This window comes from Montipora capricornis, chromosome 2 (genome assembly GCF_036669925.1).
Source record: "Montipora capricornis isolate CH-2021 chromosome 2, ASM3666992v2, whole genome shotgun sequence".
Taxonomy (NCBI): domain Eukaryota; kingdom Metazoa; phylum Cnidaria; class Anthozoa; order Scleractinia; family Acroporidae; genus Montipora; species Montipora capricornis.
Window position 1 is genome coordinate 22,256,020 of NC_090884.1, and position 20,567 is coordinate 22,276,586.

The window sequence follows — 20,567 nt, forward strand, 5'->3', positions numbered from 1 at the left end:
AATGAAAGTGAACAGCCTTATGACCAAGCCACATTCAGCTAAAGAGACACTTCAATTGTAAATGAAAGTGCCTGCCATGTTGTTTGCGCTTCGATGATCTTCAATAGATATCAGAGGTTTTTTGTACAATGGCTCAAATTCTCATTCTGTAAATTCCCCCAGCTCAAAAAGAAAAGGAAGTGAGGAAGGGGAAGCTTCACAGTCCAGTGGAAGCAGTTGGAAAAAGGAGTTTTGTCCTGAGCTGGACAAAAGATTTCCCTTGGTTGGAATAATTATGATGGGGAGAATAATTATGTGATGCAAACTTTCATGCAGCAGGACTACAGAGAGTTACTCATCATCTGTGTTTGTAATTGGTTCTACAAACTTTAAAATGGAATCGATTCAAAGCTACGAGAAAACGAATGGCCATATCCGAGCAGCTGCAGCCATTAAAGTTACGGAGAACCCAGGGTTTTCAAAATGTTTTGAAGTAGGCGGCCGAGTCTGGAAAAGTAGGCGGCTGTGACAACCAAGGGGCCTCCCGCAGAAATTTTTGAAATCTAGAAGCTCAGAAATGCCATTTTCAACGTTCTAGCATCAATTTGAGACGTAAATTGTGATTTATTACTGCAGCGCAATTGTACTGATTACATTGATTCAGATTGACTTAGGTGGCATTAATTTTCATGAAAAGTAGTCAAAGGAATGCTGATCTACGAACATTGGCTTATCCTACTTTACAGAGTATAAAGCATGAAAATGAAAGAAATGCTTTCATCACATTTGTATGAGATGGAAATGTTCAAATAAAAAAATTGTTTGTGATGTTTCAAAATTCACGCTTCTTTTGTCTTAATTTCATGCTACAAGTCAATTGCAAGCATTTGTTCATCTACCTGATGATCGTGACCTTTTGAACCCAAATGAAAAACGTGTGTTAACAGTTCTATGTTTTCGTTTCTCTGCCATGCTGTCAGCTGGAAGCGACCGGAAGAAGAAAAATAAGCGACCACGTCATCACACGCCCAAAGGAGGTTGGCCCGGCCACTTAGCGACAAAACACAGATGCGTACGGCACAGATATAGCGGACGATTTGAGTTTTTGTTGAACAACACTTACATCCTTTTGCGTATGTATTATTGCTGCAAAATTGAGTGTGAAGTTACTGTGCTGTCTTAAAAGATAAGAAGCAATGCCGAGGTTGTTTGTAACGAGCAGACTGTTATGACCAGAGTAGCCGGCGACATACAATCAAGTAGCCGGCGGAACTCCGGCAGTCGTTGGCTTGTTTTGAAACCACTGAGAAGCAGCATTTATGTAGCACCATTGCCACAGGTGCTTCGGACTATATTATGGCTAGTAGAAGAAGCTCTTTGGCAAGTGAGACCTACCATTTTACTAGCCATTAGCCAAAGTCTGGTAACAAAAGTTAAGATCAAGCCCTGTTTTACATTTGCTGGGATGATGAGTACAGGAAAAGAGACCTCTGTTAAAACTTTGATCTATGTAATTGCACTGTTCTCAACCTTGGATCGCACTCTTCCAACCGCATGCCCCATAATATGTTTGCTGACAGTGACTTGAACCTGCTGAGCCCTGCGCATTCCTTTATGGCAATTCCGCTGCTGTTAAGTGAGCCCACGCAACTCCATACTCATTAGCCCAGCAAACGTAAAGGAAAAGAGACCTCTGCTAGCCGGGAACTTTGATGAACTTTGGCATAGAAAACTTTAACTTACATACATGTACACTGTAGTGTATGATCACGTCTTTACATTTTCTGCAGTGCACATACAATATCAATGTTTTTCTCTACCTTTGCAGAGGAATCCTGAGATCTCGCACATTTTTAACAACCCAGATTTGATAAGACAGGTATCAAATTATTGATGTTTATAACTGAACACTTTTTCACCTTTCTTTCATGGCAAGTGGGAGTTGGGTTAATTTTTCCAGGAACTGCCAAACAGGTTATATATTCAGGAATATACATGTATCCGTGTTTTAAGCATTTATAATATACAGCACCTAACTTGCCCTAAAGGCGGCAGGTCTAATCTGCAGGTTGCAGGTCATTGTTTCACCAATACAGAAAGTATCCTAAACATTCATAAAAGCTAACCTTAGGCCTAAAAACTTTTGTTTAGGCCTAATTAGGCCTAAGGTTAGCTTTTAAGAATGTTTAGTATACCCTTCTGTATTGGTGAAACAATGACCTGCAACGAGTGACCTGCGACCTGCAGATTAGACCCGCCGCCCTAAAGGCATGTTACATGTAGTTTATGTTCATTGTATTACAGAGGTCTATACTGTACATTAATTTTTTTTTCTCAGTGTGTGAGCGGGCGGAATTTAACAAATCCTGCAATCTGATTGGTTCCGGGAGCAGGTGGAATTTTCTAATCTGGCCAGCTCACGGCAGGCAGAATCCTAGCCTGGGTTGAGTGAGCTTGTGTGATGACCTTAAATTTCCAGTTTTTTTGACACCGAATCTGTTTAAAAACAGAAATACTTTTTATTAGACAAGAGGTTTGGAAATAGAATACACATTTGAAACGTTCAGTTTGTAAGTCACATTAACACTGCATTGGCTATCAAGCGCGATGTGAGTCATAAAAACAGTAATTTCAGAGAGGAAGGGAGAGAGGCAAAAAATAAATAAGTTATTTACCACCTAAGGGTCGGTACGTATAGCGAAAACTGTGACCTCGGTCTTGAAATTGCTGCCCAAGGCCGCAGGCCGAGTACATCTTTTTCAAGACCATGGTCACAGTTTTTCACTATACAGACCTCCCAGCTGGCAAAAAACATATATGTATTTGACTGGCATGTTATACTAATATTATTTAATATTATTATTTATTGTTCTCTTTAGACAATGGAGATGATGCGTAATCCATCCCTCATGCAAGAAATGATGAGAACACATGACAGAGCACTGAGTAACTTAGAGGTAATGGCAGATCTTAAATGTGCTGTTTAACCTTTTTACCCGAGTGTCGTTGACTTGAGTGAACTTGGCATCCATTTCAGGTTACCCTGACCTTGTTAAAAAAACAAGGGGAGAATACATGTAATTGTGACTCTACAGTGTACTTTGTATGCATGTTTTAGTGTGTGCCAGTTTGTTTGAAAGGTTTGTTTCTTTTGTTCAATTATAGAGTTTACCAGGAGGTTTCAATGCATTGCAGAGAATGTATACAGATATACAAGAACCTATGTTAAATGCAACACAAGAGCAGGTATTTGGGACATGCAAATAAAACAGTTAAAATGAAACATGCATGTTTGCATGTTTTGCATGTGAACAATAGGCCTTTTTTGATTTATTAAAATTCAGCTTGAAAGAGAGGTTTAGCGGGCAAAGACAAAGGAAATGGATGATATGCAAATATTTTTCACCTTCATTCCAACATGTTTCTATTATTTTTGTTCTCACTGCCTCACTATCAAGCTGAATATTTAAAATTTTGAAAATGGCCAATTAAAAAAGCTCTTACATGGTACATTTACACGAAGGTTAAGCGTCAGTAATGTTAAGATGTGGTGATGTTGAATGATCCTAAAAAGTGACAACTTGTTCAATCAGAAACCCATAAGGGTTGAAACGTGTAACGCGCATTCACAGCTTCCGAATATTCAGTGCGAACTGATTGGTTGAATGTTTCAGTACCATAATTAATTTTTGGAAACCCCTTGCTATATGGTACATGTACTTAGCAAATTGAATATTCAGAAGCTTGTTTTCCAGCAAACAAGGGGCTGTTACACGTTTCAACCCTTATGGGTGTCTGGTTCAATAAAATATAGGGCTTTTAAATCCTATTACATGTAGATCAGTAGCCATAATTAATTTGTTTTGATACATTGTAACTGTAGTGTAACTAACTGAATGCTTTCAGTTCTACTGTTAACTAAATAATTTTCATACATGTACAGTAGATCAATTGAATTGTACTATTAATTTTGTGCTAAGGAGGTACAGTGTAGTAAACACTGGGTGCCTCACAGGCCTCAGTTGTACTTAAAGGATGAAAAAATTAATTTATTTTGTTTTCAACTCTGTGAAAACTAAAAGTGGTCTAAATGTAAGTGATGCACAATGAACACCTATTTTTGTGAACTTTACCTTTCTTTAGATGCGACAGGCACAGAACAATCCCTTTGCTGCCCTTTTTGGTGGCACTGGTAAGATGACTTTACATAACTTTGGTGTTTGTGGAACATTTTTAGTGGTTATTTCTCTTTCCCTCCCCCCACCCCCCTGCTTTTTTTTTCCCACTGTTTTTACCAGTGTGATGGGTGCCTGTGTCCTGTGCTGCATAGGGCTCATGGCTTGGTTGCTGGGATTTGCCAGCCATGGGAGCAGTCTCCATCTACTAAGGAGCTGGCTACTAATAGTGGAAGCTTCTGGATATTTCAGGCATTCAACCTCCACGAACAAAAGAGTTGTTCATTTTCTTGCATTATAGTCAAAGCAGCTCAACCATTCCTCTGACGAGCAGATTAATGAGTTCATTATTGCATATGAAATTTGATTTCAGGAATCATTTCACTAATCTGCTCGTCAGATGAATGATGCAAAATTCAACTAAGCCTCAGTTCAAAACTCAAATTTTGATTAGATTATTGCTTGCTTCCAGTGCGAGGCCAGTGTGAGATTTTGATTGTTGTACCAATTTGCATAATCTACCAAGGTCATAACAAGCGTGATTTTCCTTTCTTTTAACCTATTGACTCCTGTGGACTCCCCATTGACGAGTAAAATCGTTTGGTGTTAGACAGAGTAGTAAAATATTTACTCAGTAGTATGGCCGGTTTAGGGGTGAATTCATTTCTCTGTCCAATCTTTGGTATTCGAAAGCATAGTGTCTCAAGGTTGAAGATATTGGTAAGATTACAGAAAGGTAATGTTGCTAGCAAGAGTGAAATGAGCGTTGTTTGACAGATTGACAGATTATGCAAATCAGTAAACCTATGAAATTCTCACTCCGGCCTGGCACCGGAAGCCAGCAATATTCCAATCAAAATTCGAGTTTTGAACAGAGGCTTGATTTGAATTTTGCGGTATTCATCCAACAACCAGACTATTGGTACAGAAATGATTACTGAAAACAAATTTGCAATGATAAACTCATTAATCCGCTCTTCAGAGGAATGCTTGAGCTGTTTTGACTGTAAGTCCAATGCATTTACATTGTGTCCTTTAGGCTCTGAAACTTCAGGAACCAATGGTCCAGACTCAAATCCTCAGCAAGGTACTGAGAACACCTCTCCACTTCCTAATCCATGGTCACCGTCAACTCCTGCTTCATCCGACCAACCAACACCCAGGCCAACTCCACAGCCACCATCTCAGACTGATCAACAACAAACATCCCAGACTGGTGGTTCTACCACATCCTCCACATCTTCAACTACCACCTCTCCAAGCACTGGGTAAGCCCTTTGCTGCAGCTACATTGTTACATGTTGTAATTCAGTACTTTTTGTTCCACAGATGTACATTATTTTATGTTTCATTATGGCTTATGAATGTAAGAAGTGGTTAATGGACATCAATGTCTGTACATGTATCTAGCTGTCACACAGTATGTACTCTTTCCTTCAGTTATTTACATGTACAGCTGTACATGTATCTGCAAATGCATTCATTACTCCTCTTAAAATGAAAGGTGGCTTCTTGCCTGGTTGCAGTGTTGGCTCAGGGAGGCCCTGGCTGGAATTTTCCAAATTTAGCTGGCACCCCATAATAAGAGAACAGTCCCTGTAAGAAATTTTTTATAATTGAACTGAAAAGGTTGACAATGGTAATGGGTTATTGACTAAGTGTGAGGTCAAGATGGCTGAATATTAGCCAAGTTATTTGTTTGTGTGTGTATGGACTGAGACAAAGTTGAGGTCCATAAACACGCAAGAAAAGAACAAGGCCAAGATCCAGCCATGTTGACCAAACAAGCTTGGTCAATGAAGGATTTAATACAAATTATGGGATAAAACACCAAACAAATGGTTTTTGATCTTGTGGGATTAAGTGAGAAATCCTGATTGGGCAGTATACATGTACATGTAGCTACATCTTGATTGCTCTGGTAGCCAATCACAGTACGGGATTTGGCTCATCTTGCCCGCTCACAGAGCTAGTCATATAATAAATTGAATTATTTTTTAGAGGAACCAGTGGAAATCCAATGAGCAGCATGTTTCAGACACCTGCCATGCAAAACTTGATGCAGCAAATGTCTGGGAATCCAAATATGTTCCAGAATATGATGCACAGCCCCTACATGCAGGACATGATGCAACGCATGGTGCAAAATCCAGAACTCATGGCCTCTGTGAGTTGCTAGTTACATTTAATTGATGTGAATGTTTACCTATTAATTTTTGGTCCTGTAAAAGACATTGATTATAATGTTTTACTATTCACGTAGTTAGAGTCCCTGAGACTGTCTATAATCTCTTTCATTGAATGTGTGAAAAGCATTAGGATTTACTGTTTACTTGGTGTTTTCTGATTTTTGCAACGGATTATTTGAAAACTTAAATATTGTAACTACACATATAATGTAGACTTAGAGTAATTTGTGTGTATGCTGACATAAAATTAATTGCCTTCTATCAATCTGGACTTACACTGTAATTCAAGCTTGATGGTGGTTGAAGGAGCAATTTCACAGTTTGGCACATGTCCTAAAGGATTTCAATTTCTCACTTAAAAAGATGTGGTTTGGCATTCATAAAGAAGAACTATCTAAGTAAATTCTCTGAATGATTGATGATTGAAGATACCCAAATTTACATGTACTGTACATGTACATCTATAATTTGGTATTTAATTTTGAACATTGAATTTAATCTTTGCCTCAATAATTATACTTAAACTTTTCATAGGGGAGGAGTGATCTAGATAATGATATAGCTCTCTGGATAAAGAATAACCGTCAAAGCCTTACACCTGACTGAACAAAATTAATAAGAGAGAGTTTTAAAAAAGCAGACTCACTTGCATCTACCCCAGGAGACCCCTTCAGATTCTCTGGGGTCATATTGCATCTAAAATTACATACAATATTGAAGCTGGAAATGAAGTATAATAATTATTATGAATTATTTTTTTGCGCACAAGGGGTTACATTGTTATTAAACAACAATAATAATTTATTATTATTATTTGTATAGGTAATCACATGATTTCAAGTGCAATTTGGAATAAATAAGCATGAGTAAATTTTTTTTGGCCATAATTGCGCCATCCAGGGTACATGCTTGATTTGAAAATAAGAGTTGATTGGTTCTGACCAAACCTTATTGTTTATTAGCCAACCATAATCCAGAATTTTGATGACTGTGTAATTTGCACTGTTACACTTGAACTGCACTGCTCTAAGCCAATCACAATCGAGTAAATTTTTCATGTATATTATCAGAGTAACATCCTTTTTCTGTTGCAGATAATACGGTCAAACCCAATGTTTCAAGGAAATGCACAGTTAGCAGATCAGGTTGGTGTCAGTGAAGATTTCAGTAATTATTATCATCTTTACCATTTGACAACAGAGCGGTTTTCAATTGAGTGTCGAAAGTAATCCACTCAGTGATTGGTTCAAAGTTCTCGCGCCACTTTTTCAACCAATCACAAGTGAAACCGAAACCAATTGTGGCTTGCGCGTGCAATTTTTCCCGTGCTTTGTGTCGGCTACATGTAATTACTCTGAGTTTTGATTGGTTTACTGGATTGTCTCTGTCCTTTTTGATTGCCCAAAGTAATTACTTTGGTTTTGGTTTTACGACACTTGATTGAAACTCGCTCTAATGAAATATTATTCGAGAAGTTCTTTGAGTAATCCCTTCTGAATGAATCTTTTCATGTATATCATCCAGGGTCATAGAGTACATATCTTTTGTGGAAATGAGAACCAATTAAAGAACCTATTTAGCCTAATTTGGAAAAATCTAGGTTCTTATAATATATACAGGTGTTTACTGTATTTGGTTATGATTAATGAGCATGCAAGCTGACTTGTGGATGTTTGGTGGATGATGTTACAATCTCAGATAAAGTGGAAATGGACAAAGCCTCAGATAATGATCAATGTTAGTGCTTTGACTGAACATCAGGAGTGACCTGAAAATACATGTGTTTGTTCCATTCTTGAATACATGTTTCCAGTTTTTTCATCACTCTTCCACAATACAATATACCTCAGTGAAGGCTTAGAGAGGCTGCAAAAACAAAGGCTAAGAATCACACACCCCAGTCTTTTGTATAGCAGAGGTTTTGAAGGGTCATTTGAAAGAAGATGGGCAAATTCAGTCAAACTTTTTCCTCTTCCCCTCAATGCAACTTGCATTTAATTAATTAATAATTATTGTTGACAGTTGTAAATGTTAGCTAGTACTTACTGGGAATCTCAAGGAGGGGTCTTTGTTTGTTCTTTGGATTCAACATGAAACACTGAAAGAATAGTTCCATTTTGATCCGTGTTCATTTCCTGAAAATATTTGAATGAGTGTTTTCCTAAGTACATACATGTATATGTAAATGACAGAAATCAAGTGAGGCATTACGCACTGTGAATGTGATGGATGAAGAACCTCAGTGATTTTTCTCTTTCCTTGGGTTATCCACAAAGAAGTTCCTGATACTGTTGATCAGCGAAGGTTCTTCATCCATCACATTCACGGTAGCATAAGGCCTCACTTGATTTCTGCAATTTACCAGAAGATATTTTTTAATTATGATCATGCAGAATTCTGTATCTCGTGATTTGATATAATTCTAAACAAAATTTAGCTGATACTCCAAGTCTGTAAACTACAAGTTACTTTCGTGCTTGTTGCTTCTCATACAGGTTGCATCTAGACTGCCAGAATTCATGTCACAGGTGAGCAAGGAATGTTAACCTGCAGCAAATAACTGATTATGTTTTCATTACATCTATAATTCTGCAACAACTATTATCAAAAATTATTTGCATTAAATAGATGCAGAGTCCAGAGTTCCAACAAGCTGTGAGCAATCCCAGGGTTATGCAGGCGATGATGCAAATACAACAAGGAATGATGCAGTTACAGACTGAGGCCCCAGGACTCCTACCAGGCATGAGGTCAGCTCAGAATAAATTTGCAGCTTAGAAACTCAAGATTAACAATGATAATAATAATGATATTGATAATGATAATAATGAAACACTTATAAAGTGCTGTTATCAGATATTTCCTTGTAGTGCTTTACAATAATAATAATGATATTGATTATGGTAATAATAAAACATTTATTGTGCTTACGGGCTAGCCTGTAGTGCACAATATCATTGGGGTTGTCTGTCTGAGTGAGAGAGTGAGTGAGTAAGTGAGGAAGGGAGGGAGGGATCAAACTAATGAGGTCTTTATTTAATTTTAACAATTGATTGCCATTTTACAGTTATTCTGTTTGCAACCTACTTGTTGTCTTATCCTTTCTTAATTTTCCTTTATGAAAAGAGAAATTTTAGAGAATTTACAGCAAGATTTCAGCAATCGCATGATAATTTGATTGGCATACCTGTTGGGGAAGACAGAAGGATTTGAGCAGAAAAACAGCCTTTGGGGTCAAAATGCCCATAAAACCTCTCCAATGAGCATTCATGTTGATATTCCCATAAGATGTGTGATATTTTCGAATTTCGAAACATTTTGTAAAATCTCATCAGTTGTTATCAAAGGGAACTTGCTCTCCGACACTTGTCGACGCGATGTGCATACTTTTGTCACGTCGAGATCTCTTATGCCAAAAAATCATAATCAATTGACCATTTGTTTTGTTTTGCTGAAATTGAAAATATAAATTTCTCAGATGTTTGATATTTTCGAATTTGGACGGGAAAATCGGGAGGTAAGGCATCATGCAATTGAAGATACCAGATGCTATCAAGGGACTTGCTCATAATTTGTTTTCTTTCTTTGTACATGGTCGCCTGTGACACAGAATTAATACTATCTGACCAGCTAATCGCCCTTTCTCGCAGTCGGAGACTGAATTATTAAGGGCGCAGCTCAACGAGGTCGGACCGAAGGAGCTGTGCTGCCGGCTAGGCACTCGGCCCCTGAACACGACCCATGTATGACCTCGGGGCACAGCACCATAGCCTGATGGAATAGCCCAGGAGTCAATTTTGATGAGGGAGGAAAACCGGAGTACCTGGAGAAAAACCCTCAGAGTCAGATTGTGATCGACTGAAACTCAGCCCACATACGATCCGAGCCAGAGTTGAACCTGGGTCGCAGAGGTGGGAGGCACGGTTGATGACCACTAAACCACCCTGACTCCCCCCAAACGTATGCCAAACGTATGCCAAACGTATGCCAAACGTATGCCAAACGTACACTGTATGCCAAACATATTAAACCTTGAGAATTACCAGTGCTCTTCTTGAGTGATAAAATAAATAAGAAATCCAAAGAAAGGAACTCTGCATTGACCTTGATTTTCAAACAGATCACCTTCTGCCGGATTCCATCATGACTCTTTGCACACCTTACTACCTCTCGCTCATTATTTCGTTTTTTCTTTATTTTCCCTATAAATGCCTTCATTCTTCCTTCGAAATTCACTCAGTTTTTGTAACTGTTACAGTAGCCACATGCAGTGTTTATCTGAAAAACTTAATTGCAATTCATTGTCAACGTCCATTACAAAAACACGTCAACAATCACACAGACAATGTTAATGGTGTAGCATTCGTTACCCGTAAGCAGATGTCCCCCGAGGGACCTATTTTATACTGCTGTTATCAGTATTTCCTTGTAGTGCTTTACAATAAGAGTATGTTTCTAACATGAAAATGTCTCAGTTGTGGGGCAACTACTGCAGAACCATGATCCCCATATGTTTTCAAGTGAGCCGTTTGAGTGGCCCAAAGTCTCTGTGATGAGTCATTAATGTTCAGTTGTAAATTAGTCTAGGCTTCTTCTTCTAGATAAAAATACTTTATAAATAATAATTACTGTTTATGTGTTATTTATTTATGACATTATGGGCAATGACATTCCCAGGAAGGACAAAGAAATAGGACAATGAGGTCCCTTACATAGCCAGTGCCTCCTGGTCAGTGGCCAGAAAAATTAGAAAAATAACAGACTACAGTTAGTATATTTTAACAGGATAATACAACAGAAGTAAATGAAATCTAAATGATAACAAAAATTAAGCTAACATGAAAGGATTAACATGTGCATTGAGATGCCAGGTTCGGTTGCCTGCAGTTAGGGTAAAATAATTATAGTCTGTGTGAGAATATTAAATCTTCTGGATGAGGTTATCTCAAATCTATTGTTGATGGCTGTGGAATTATATTAATTTGAGTAATAATATACTTATGTACCCTATCATGCACTGCTGTCATTTTAGTATGATGGGATCCCCACCCTCAACAACGACAACAGAGTCGACGACCTCTACAGGAAGCAGCACAACCACATCCACACCACAGACAGGTTAGCATTAAAGAACACGGTGATTACTGATTAAACATGAAGAACATTACCAGTAATTAAATGTTGTTGATTTGATTCTTTTGAATAATATTTGAAGCATTCACAAACAGGTGTTTCACTGGCAAGCAGGAAGAGTTTACCGTTTCTTTATTGAAATGATCCTATTTGGTTAATGAATTTCTGAAAAACTTGTTCAAAACTTATTTTACAAATTAATGCAAAAGTCTTTTGTTTGGAGTATTTCGGTTTTTTTTTTGTGTGTGTTGGATATTTAGAGTTGTTATTATGCTTTGTTTGCAGGCACACCAGGGGGTACACAGAGTACTCCACAGGCAGGTACTCCACCATCTAGTACACCTGGGAATCCATTGGGGAGTGCACAGGGAAATCAAATGGCACAGTTTATGACCCAAATGATGCAAGCAATGACTCAGGTATTCAGATGAATCAATTATTACCCCTTGTATCCAGGGGTTTTGTAGTGTAGATAAGTATTTCATCACTTTTGAACACTTAAGTGTTGTCAGTGACGGAAACAAACACTTAGTATTGAAAGTACATGGTGAACAGCTTTAAGTGGGGATGCATCAGATACAATGTATATTGGGAGAAACCTTAGATTGTGGTAGGGGTGCAAGACTGCAGTTCAGTACGACCATTCAGTAATACCCAACACTCCAAATGCTTTCGATAGGGAGAATGGATGGCGTAGTGGTGAGAGCACTCGCCTCCCACCAATGTGGCCCGGGTTCGATTCCCAGACTCGACGTCATATGTGGGTTGAATTTGTTGGTTCTCTTCTCTGCCCTGAAAGGTTTTTCTCTGGATACTCTGGTTTTCCCCTCCACAAAAACCAATAGTTGATTTGATCTGAGTTAATTTCATTAGTGTCCCCAATTAGTGCTCTATTGCTAAATCCATTGACAATTAAAGTGCCCCTCACCCCAATTTTCTTTTTTGTTTTGGCTAAAATGAATCTTTGCACCTGTTCGAAATGCATTGTGGCCATTTTTTCCTTTTTCTAACAAATCCTGCCATTTTAGAGGCTTCAAAAGTTGCGAAAATCCAAGCATTTTATGTTTACGACCGAGTCAGAAGGGGAGTGTGTCTATTCCTGATTTGACGTCACAAACTGATTTTCATTGCATTAACTCTTTGTAAAAATGCATGCAAAGTAGATTGTGACGTCAAATCAGGAATAAACCCATTCTCCTTCTGACTCGGTCATGAACAAAAGATGCTTGAATTTTCGAAACTTTTGAAGGCTATAAAATTATTATTATTATTATTATTATTATTATTATTATTATTATTATTATTATTATTATTATTATTATTATTATTATTATTATTATTATTAATCTGGGATGTCTCGCTTGGAAACAGGCGTCAACAAGTAGCGAAAGGTTCCAAGCAGGGCCAACTGCCGTGTCTTAAAAGACAGAACTTTCCTCAGGATCCATGCCGTAGCCAACAATGCTAACTTCCACCCTCATTTTCACCTCCAGTTTGTCCAAATGTTTTTCAAAGCATTGGAGACCATTCCCAAGGCACCAACTACAACTGGGGTCACAGAGACTTTTCTCTTATTCCATAGCCTCCTGATTTCGTCCTTTAGCAACTGGTATTTCTCAGTTTTTTCTAACTATTTCTGCTTCACCCAAGTGTCTCCAGGAATTGCTATTGTCTACTATCTTGACCTCTCTGGTTTCCTTATCAACAAACACAATATCCGGCCTCCTAGCCTCAATTGCTTGATCCCACTGAATGGTCATGTCCCATAACAGCTTATAACGTTCGTTCTCACACACTCCCTCCGGTTTATACACATACCATTTCACACCCCTCTCCAAGTTGGCTTTCCCGCATAACTTCCAGTGTACATACCTTGCAACATTGTCATGCCTTTTCTTGTATTCCCTCTGAGCCAGTTTGCTACACTCGCTGACGATGTGACCAACACTCTCCTTTTTGGACAAAGGGGCGAGTCTGCACTTTACTTCAGTTTTGCCAGAAGGCAATGCTAAAATACTTTTAAAAGTTTACGCATTAGCGTAGTTGTTCAATGTAAGTTAACTTTGTTAACGACCAGGAGAAAGTATACTCGGTGCTTGGCGTGGCGTTCGAGTTTGTGAGCGTACGGCGTGGTCTGCTGGCCGGCCATTTAATAGCGTTCTTGCGTTTTTCGCGTGTTAAGTTCTGGGCGTGATGTTTGGTTCAGCTGTCTATGCGTAATTTTACTCAGCTCAGAGTATGGCGCTTTTCTTATCACTCGCATTTTCCAATGCCCCTTCCTCCTCTCCCACTTGTAGCATTACTTGTTATCTACATAGGCTGGGTTGTCCATCGTTCTTCCTGTTCAGGATGAGGGTTGTAGGGCTGTGTTTAGCAGGCGGGGCTCGGGGCTAGCTTGCTCGTAGGGCAGGCTCTTGCGTATTCTACCTTCATGGTTTTGGGATCGGCGGTTCCAAGCCCCCACGTTCCTGGGCACCCAACCTCCTTGTCCGACTTGGGCTTTATATATTCATTGCCAAGAGTGTGTTTGACCATATAAGGTTGAAAGTCAAATTGTTTCCTCTAGACTCAGAACCCTGAAGTGACGTACCGAACTCAATTGGAACAACTTGCTCAGATGGGCTTTGTTGACCGTGGTCGCAATATTCAAGGTAACTAAGGTTTTCTAGTCAACCCGCTGGTTATCAGTTGTGTCTTACTTAGATGCGAAAACAGCTGAACTTCGTAGTGATCGAACTTCACAGAAAATCAAAGGAAAGACAAAACAAAACAAGCAGTCGTAAAAAGAGTAAAGAACGATATGAGATGTCGTGTACTACTTCGAGTGTCGCAGGGAAAAGCGCAAGTGTTAAAAATTATTTTAATTAAAAATAACGACAATTTTGAATTTTAGGGACGTGTTTTGATGTTTCAAACATTATCATAAGCCATAGTGAGTCAGATCATAACAGTAAACATAACTATCATTATTATATAAACACCAATGAAATACCAAGTGAGGTTTCGTGCGAAAACATGATATCTTTACACGTGAAGATAACATGTTATTTTCACTCGTGAAAAGATCACTGTTGCTATGGTTATATATGAAAATCGCGCCTTTCGGTGCCTTTCGTGAAAGGATTTAGTATTTCATTGGTGTTGAAAAATATTGGAACATATTGGAAAAATATTTCACTCGTTCACTGCGCTCACTCGTGAAATATTTTCGACACTCGAAGAGAAGTTTCGTATCTCTGCGCGGCCATGTGATATCCTCTATATATACAGTGATTCTTTATAGATTAAATGTTCGTTACAAGCAGATCAATTCAAACTAACCAACAATATCACAGAAAACACAACTGCCTTAACGGTACACTGTAAACAAAAGTGTCAAAGTGTAATGCTAAACTAACTTGATCAACATCTTCGGTAAGGTCCGGTTTCGACTTCTCAATATGAAAGCTCTCCTGGTATACGGCGGCCATTTTGAATTCTATTGTTCCAATAGCTATTATAGGATGCTCATGGGGCTAATACAAATTAATTTGCCCCCTGAGCATCCCATAATACCTTAATAAAGTAATTTACCTAAATGGTAGAAATGCTGCCAAGGGAAAGGGTAATTGCGGTAATTTAACGGCGATCCGTGGGTGGATTTGAAGTGAGATTTTAATAGGTCTTGAGCAGGGACGGCACAAAACGTGGACCCCCAACTGAACCTCCTTCTGGACCCCGCTCAAGAGAAGAAAAACAATAGATGGTTTTCAAAGTGACGCCATCAAATTCTAAAATCAAAATCGCAAGTTCTTCTGAATTATTATCTAAATGAGGTTGAAGATGACCAAGATCTTTCTTCATGTTTCCAGTTCCGTGACGTCTTTCGTTTCGAAAATACAGCATTTTGAATTTCCGAATTGTCACCTTGCGTGACACCATGATACAAGGCTATTTGGTTGAAAAAAAGGTCTATCCCTGTTAATCTCAGCAGATTGTGCCTTTTAAGTTTATTAGGAGATGTGTTCATACACATTTGTTTAATATTTAAATTTATTAATTAATCAATAAATGTCAGTAGAGTTTTCATCGAAGCGATCGTGACTTGACCGAGGAAGGATTTGTAATTTGAGCAAAATAAGAATAGATTGTTTCTACAGTGACATCAAATTACAAAATGAAAATCGCGAGGTCTTCTGAATTTTTATCTAAAGGAGGGTTGAAGATGGGCCACAAATGAAGTTTTTTCCACTTCCGTAACGTTTTTTGTTTCGAATACCGTATTTACTCGAATAGACGCCGCTCTTGAGACTCAAAATATTAATAGACGCCGCCCCCGAATAGACGCCGCGTCTACGGTGCGGCGTTTATTTGAGGAAATAATGATTTATAATAATTATTAAAGAAAAGTCTATTTCAAATTTAAACCAGCAATGGAAATTTATTTTCTTTCAGAACAACATTTTTTAGTTCAAAGTGACTGTACCTTTTTGCTCTTGTGTTAAGTTCTCTTTCAAGAATTTTTGCAACGCGTAATTCTGCTGTTAATGCAGAGAACTTCGCTGGTACTACAAGGCCGACTTCTCTCTTTCTCTCTTCAAATAAAGCACAATTATGCTCCTTGTAATATAATTGCCATGGATGAAACCCCAGTCTGGTGCGATATGATTTCAGAAACTACCGTCGATAAAAGTGGAAAAAAGACTGTTACTCTTAAAACGACTGGTCATGAGAAGGCAAGAGTATCTGTTGTACTAGCAGCCAAGGCTCACGGAACCAAATTGAAACCAATGGTTGTATTTAAAGGAGCTAAAAGGGAAGTGGCAGCTTTAAATCAAGAGTTCAAAGGCCGGGCAGTTGTCGCAACGTCCGCTAACGCGTGGATGGACTCTGAATTAACTATAGTCTTGATCAATTATGTCCTTGGGTCATTCTCATTCAATCGTAGGCTGTTAGCCTGGGATTCTTACGAATGCCACATTGAAGTTACCGTTACTGAAGTATTGACGTTAAAGAAAATCGATCGCGTTATTGTGCCAGGAGGATGCACAAAGTCCATCCAGGCTCCGTATGTAAGCTGGAACAAGCCATTTAAGTCTTCCTGCATAGAAATGTTTGACCACTGGCTAAGTACAGTTGGCATACATGAAGAAACCGCCTCTCATAATTTAAAAACACCCCCGAGAAGAGCTATTTTGCAATGGATTGTGGATTCTTGGGCCGAGATGCCTGCAGATGTGATCAAGAAATCCCTTACCACGTATGCCTTGAACCTTCCAGCAGATGGATCCAGAGACGACAACATTCACTGCCTAAAGGAAGGACAGCCATGCAGCTCTGGAAAACCAATGCTTAAATCACAACTGGGAGTTTTGAGTGAACCCGAGACTAATCCGTTTGAGTGTACAGACTCAGATGTTGAAGACGCTTGCCCAACGCTGCAGCTGTTAGATTCCGACCACGAGGAGGACAGTGATGTTGAAATAGAAGTTTAACTTTGTGTAAAAATCACAATTGAATAGACAAAATGAACGACATTTATATATTGAGATTTGTTACTGTTACCTAGTAAAAAAGTTACCATATGTAGTACGATATTTAGCAATTCCCTCAGAATAAAGGGATTTTTGAATAAACGCAGCCCTCGAATAAACGCCGCAGCTGGATCGCGACAAATGAAATAAACGCCGCGCCGTCTATTCGAGTAAATACGGTATACAGTATTTTGAATTTCCGAATTGTCACCTTGCGTGACACCATGATACAGAGCTGGTTGAAAAACATGTCTCTTCCTATGATTCTCATAAGTTTGAACGTTTCAAGTACATTACGAGATGTGTTCATACACTTGTATTTAACCTCATGGGCGTAAGTAAGCGCTTTCATGGCAAACTGAACTCCAGGTGTTTTCGTTGATTACCGGCCGCCATATTGGTGGACCACGGATGTACCACCAAAATGGCGGCGTCGTGTCAAACGCTTGGGCAAATTAATAACTCAGAAACGATGTAACGCACAGACCTGAAAATTGGAGAGGTGGTTTATATACTTGTCTTCACAACATTTCAAGTTGTTGGCTTCTTTTATTGAACGGTTTCGAATTTGTGTTTTGTTGCGCGACAGTGAAAACGATCTAAACATGCGCGCACTGTCCAATGCTGTTTTGACAATTTTATTGCTTTCGTTTTTCCATTCCTTTCTTATGTTGTTGCTGTTTTTGTCACTCTAGTCGAACTAAATACACTTGTACAAATCCTGAAATGTTTCAGCTTTGTGCATACGCAATAACATTAACTTTTCTAAATAAATTCATATATTTAAGTCGCGGTGAGAAATGTACGTAATTCGAGTCCCTGAAAATTCGTTGTAAACCTGACATCCCTGTGGTCATAAAATCTTATCAGTCCGATGAAAACACAAACACCATGCATTTGAGGCACAGTACCCATGTTGCATGATTGCACAGTACATTTCAGTGTTATTTAATTTCAATCAATGTAAATAACTTTTCAGGAAATACCTCGCACGAATTTTGAAATCCGAACTGCATGAATATGGGCGTTACTAGTAAGACGACGTGAAACGCAAGCTACAAATGAAAACAAATCCAAATGAAACTTAGCCATTATGCATTACGGCCATTTATTAAATGGCCACCTTCGCATTTGGCTTTCTTGAGTGAGCTGTCCTGTCAGTCTAATCGTTTGCCAGTCAAAACCTCAAATGTAGCAGACGAATGTCTGATGACCGGCGCTTATTTGTAGACTTGTGATAGTCAAACTAGCTATAGTTTGAGGATACGAGAAGCGAAATGAAAAACAGAGCTGCATAACAAGATCATACCGCGCATCGTAATTCCTTCATTCGCGCATAACCACAATCCCTTGCGTTTCGAAGTAAACTATATCCTCCCGATTAGAGAGCTGCCTTGTTCCTTTGCTTCTGGCCCGCTCACTGCGGCAGCAACAATAGAAATCAAAATGGCTGCCGAATCGTCGAAGTAGTCTATTAGGAAGAGGTAGTATTATCAATGATAATTATTTTCTACCAAGAGACATCGCAATTATTATCCGAAACTGATGATGTATGAAACATCGGAGCATGTTCCTTAAACTTAAAACTGTACTGTGCTTGTATTTTGCTTTCTTCAAATGACATTTATTTAATTTTACTTGCGCGTTATTGAAACATTTTCATTTAAATTCCAAAGTGTTGTGAGCGTGTGCATAATTTAACGGTTGCACACACATGTTTTCGCACTGACGCAGGGCAGATTAGCAATTTTTTTGCAAGGGGTGGTGTGTTGGGGGGGGGGGGGGGGAGGGGATAAAAAAAGGCAAGGCGTAACCTGGTGTCTTCTCTCAGCGGTTCTCGCGTCGATTTAATTGGCTGTTCTAATTTCGAAGACATTACCTGTAACACGTATACTTCAATTTCTTTCAATCTTCGTCTTCAGTCAACTCATATTTTGCTTTGTTTTTTGCCTGCATAGCTGGCTGTACAATGGGGATTGTATTTCACAGCACCCACCCCTCCCCATTCACCGCTCGTTAATTTGCCTCTCGCGTCAACAATACCCTCTGCCTTGTTTTTGTTTTACACTTACATATTGGATTTAACCGAAAGCCAAAGTCAAGCAACACAGTCATCACTAATTTTGTTTTTTATTTTTTGTCTTTTCTTCTAGCCTTAGTTGCAACTGGAGGTGACCTAAATGCTGCTATTGAAAGGCTGCTTCAGTGACTCGGTGCAAGCTGGAATACTCGATAACTATGGATGCATGTGAACCTTTTGTCTACCATAAAGACAGTACACGAGTTTTTTGTGAAAGATCTCTTGCAACTTTATTGGTTATAGTCCTGAAAATGAAAATTACTGGCTGTAGAATGCCTGTGAGCAGCCGGCTCTCCCTTCTCCCTACCGCCAAGAGAGAGGCCACTCGCAGGCTACAGTCAACCCTGCTGGAAAATTGACCCTTTTGCTCAAGTCATGTCCCAAATCTTGTATTTGAATCTGTTCTTGAACTCTTTATGTACTTCAGTTATTAGTGTTGAACGCTACCACCCGCTTCTAATGAAGGTGGGGTCATCAGGCTAGGGTTGCGATAAGGAAGTACGTTCATTTTAGGCTTTTAATTCTGATTACTTTAAGACAGTAGCTATGAGAAAAGTTTTTTCTTTCTTGTACAGAAATGAGATAAACTTTTTCGTGGTAGCGTTATTTGGATCTTTACTTCATTTTTGTATTCGGCGTCTTCAAAATGAATAAGGCCTTTCTGAAATCAAACTATCACGCTTCTGTCTAATTTTAAATGATAAGAATAATAATCGAGAGGAATATATAATTTGTCAAGGAACCGTTAAGGGTGGCATATAAACGTAATGACAGTTTTAGGGTTGTCACGGTCGGCAAAATGAAACGCCTTATCGGATAAAGAAAAGTCTTGATATTGAAACAATTTAGAGAAAGTCAATGCAAACTCGGGTTTTCACCAGCTGTGTGAATGGTATTCCTTCCTGTTACGACAAAAAAATCCTTGTAAAGACTGTTTTTTTCTCTGGCTTAAGTTTGCAAAATAGTTGTGTGTGGTGGTCAGTGATGTCTTGACCAGTGGCAACCCTGATTCGACCTGATATTGCTGTTTCTAGTTAAATAGCGTTTTGACACCTTTGTTGTTGTCATCATCGTATTTTGATAATGAAATTAGCCACCACCGAACATTAAAACTATCAAAACGACGATTTTGGTGCACTGTTGCTGTGATGTCGATTTGTGCATAGCTTATTTCAGAAAATACAAAAAAAGGTTTAGCTTCTTAATTAATCGTCTCTGGGTCAATGAAAAAATTCATTATTTGTTCAATATGCTTGTCGAGGATCTCTTAGCTCCCTTGGGCTCGGGGACTCCTTCCTTTTGCCGATTGAATTCAGAGTAGTCTTTCGTTGTGTGTCAATAGCCCTTTTCACGGTTAGTTTTTCTCATTTGCACTATAATATAATCTATCATGTATGTGATGCAATTTCGGGCTATTTTGTAGTTTTAACCCGAAATTGCCTCGCATCCGCGTTAGATTACATTGTAATGCAAATGAGAAAAACTAACCGTGAAAAGG

At 38.8% G+C, this 20,567-nt stretch overlaps 1 protein-coding gene across 1 annotated transcript in view; it reads left to right on the forward strand.

Moving 5' to 3' along the window:
- Positions 1-20,193, forward strand: part of LOC138039098 (ubiquilin-1-like) — a 28,806-nt gene extending 8,613 nt beyond the window's left edge. The window contains exons 8-20 of the mRNA XM_068885271.1: positions 1,808-1,858; positions 2,859-2,936; positions 3,145-3,225; positions 4,123-4,171; positions 5,194-5,422; positions 6,156-6,321; positions 7,438-7,488; positions 8,839-8,871; positions 8,972-9,093; positions 11,376-11,461; positions 11,762-11,895; positions 14,043-14,127; positions 19,143-20,193. Of these exons, the coding sequence (XP_068741372.1) occupies positions 1,808-1,858; positions 2,859-2,936; positions 3,145-3,225; positions 4,123-4,171; positions 5,194-5,422; positions 6,156-6,321; positions 7,438-7,488; positions 8,839-8,871; positions 8,972-9,093; positions 11,376-11,461; positions 11,762-11,895; positions 14,043-14,127; positions 19,143-19,198 (1,221 nt within the window). The 3' untranslated portion in view covers positions 19,199-20,193. The remainder of the gene's footprint in view (positions 1-1,807; positions 1,859-2,858; positions 2,937-3,144; positions 3,226-4,122; positions 4,172-5,193; positions 5,423-6,155; positions 6,322-7,437; positions 7,489-8,838; positions 8,872-8,971; positions 9,094-11,375; positions 11,462-11,761; positions 11,896-14,042; positions 14,128-19,142) is intronic.
- The last annotated feature ends 374 nt before the right edge of the window (positions 20,194-20,567 follow it).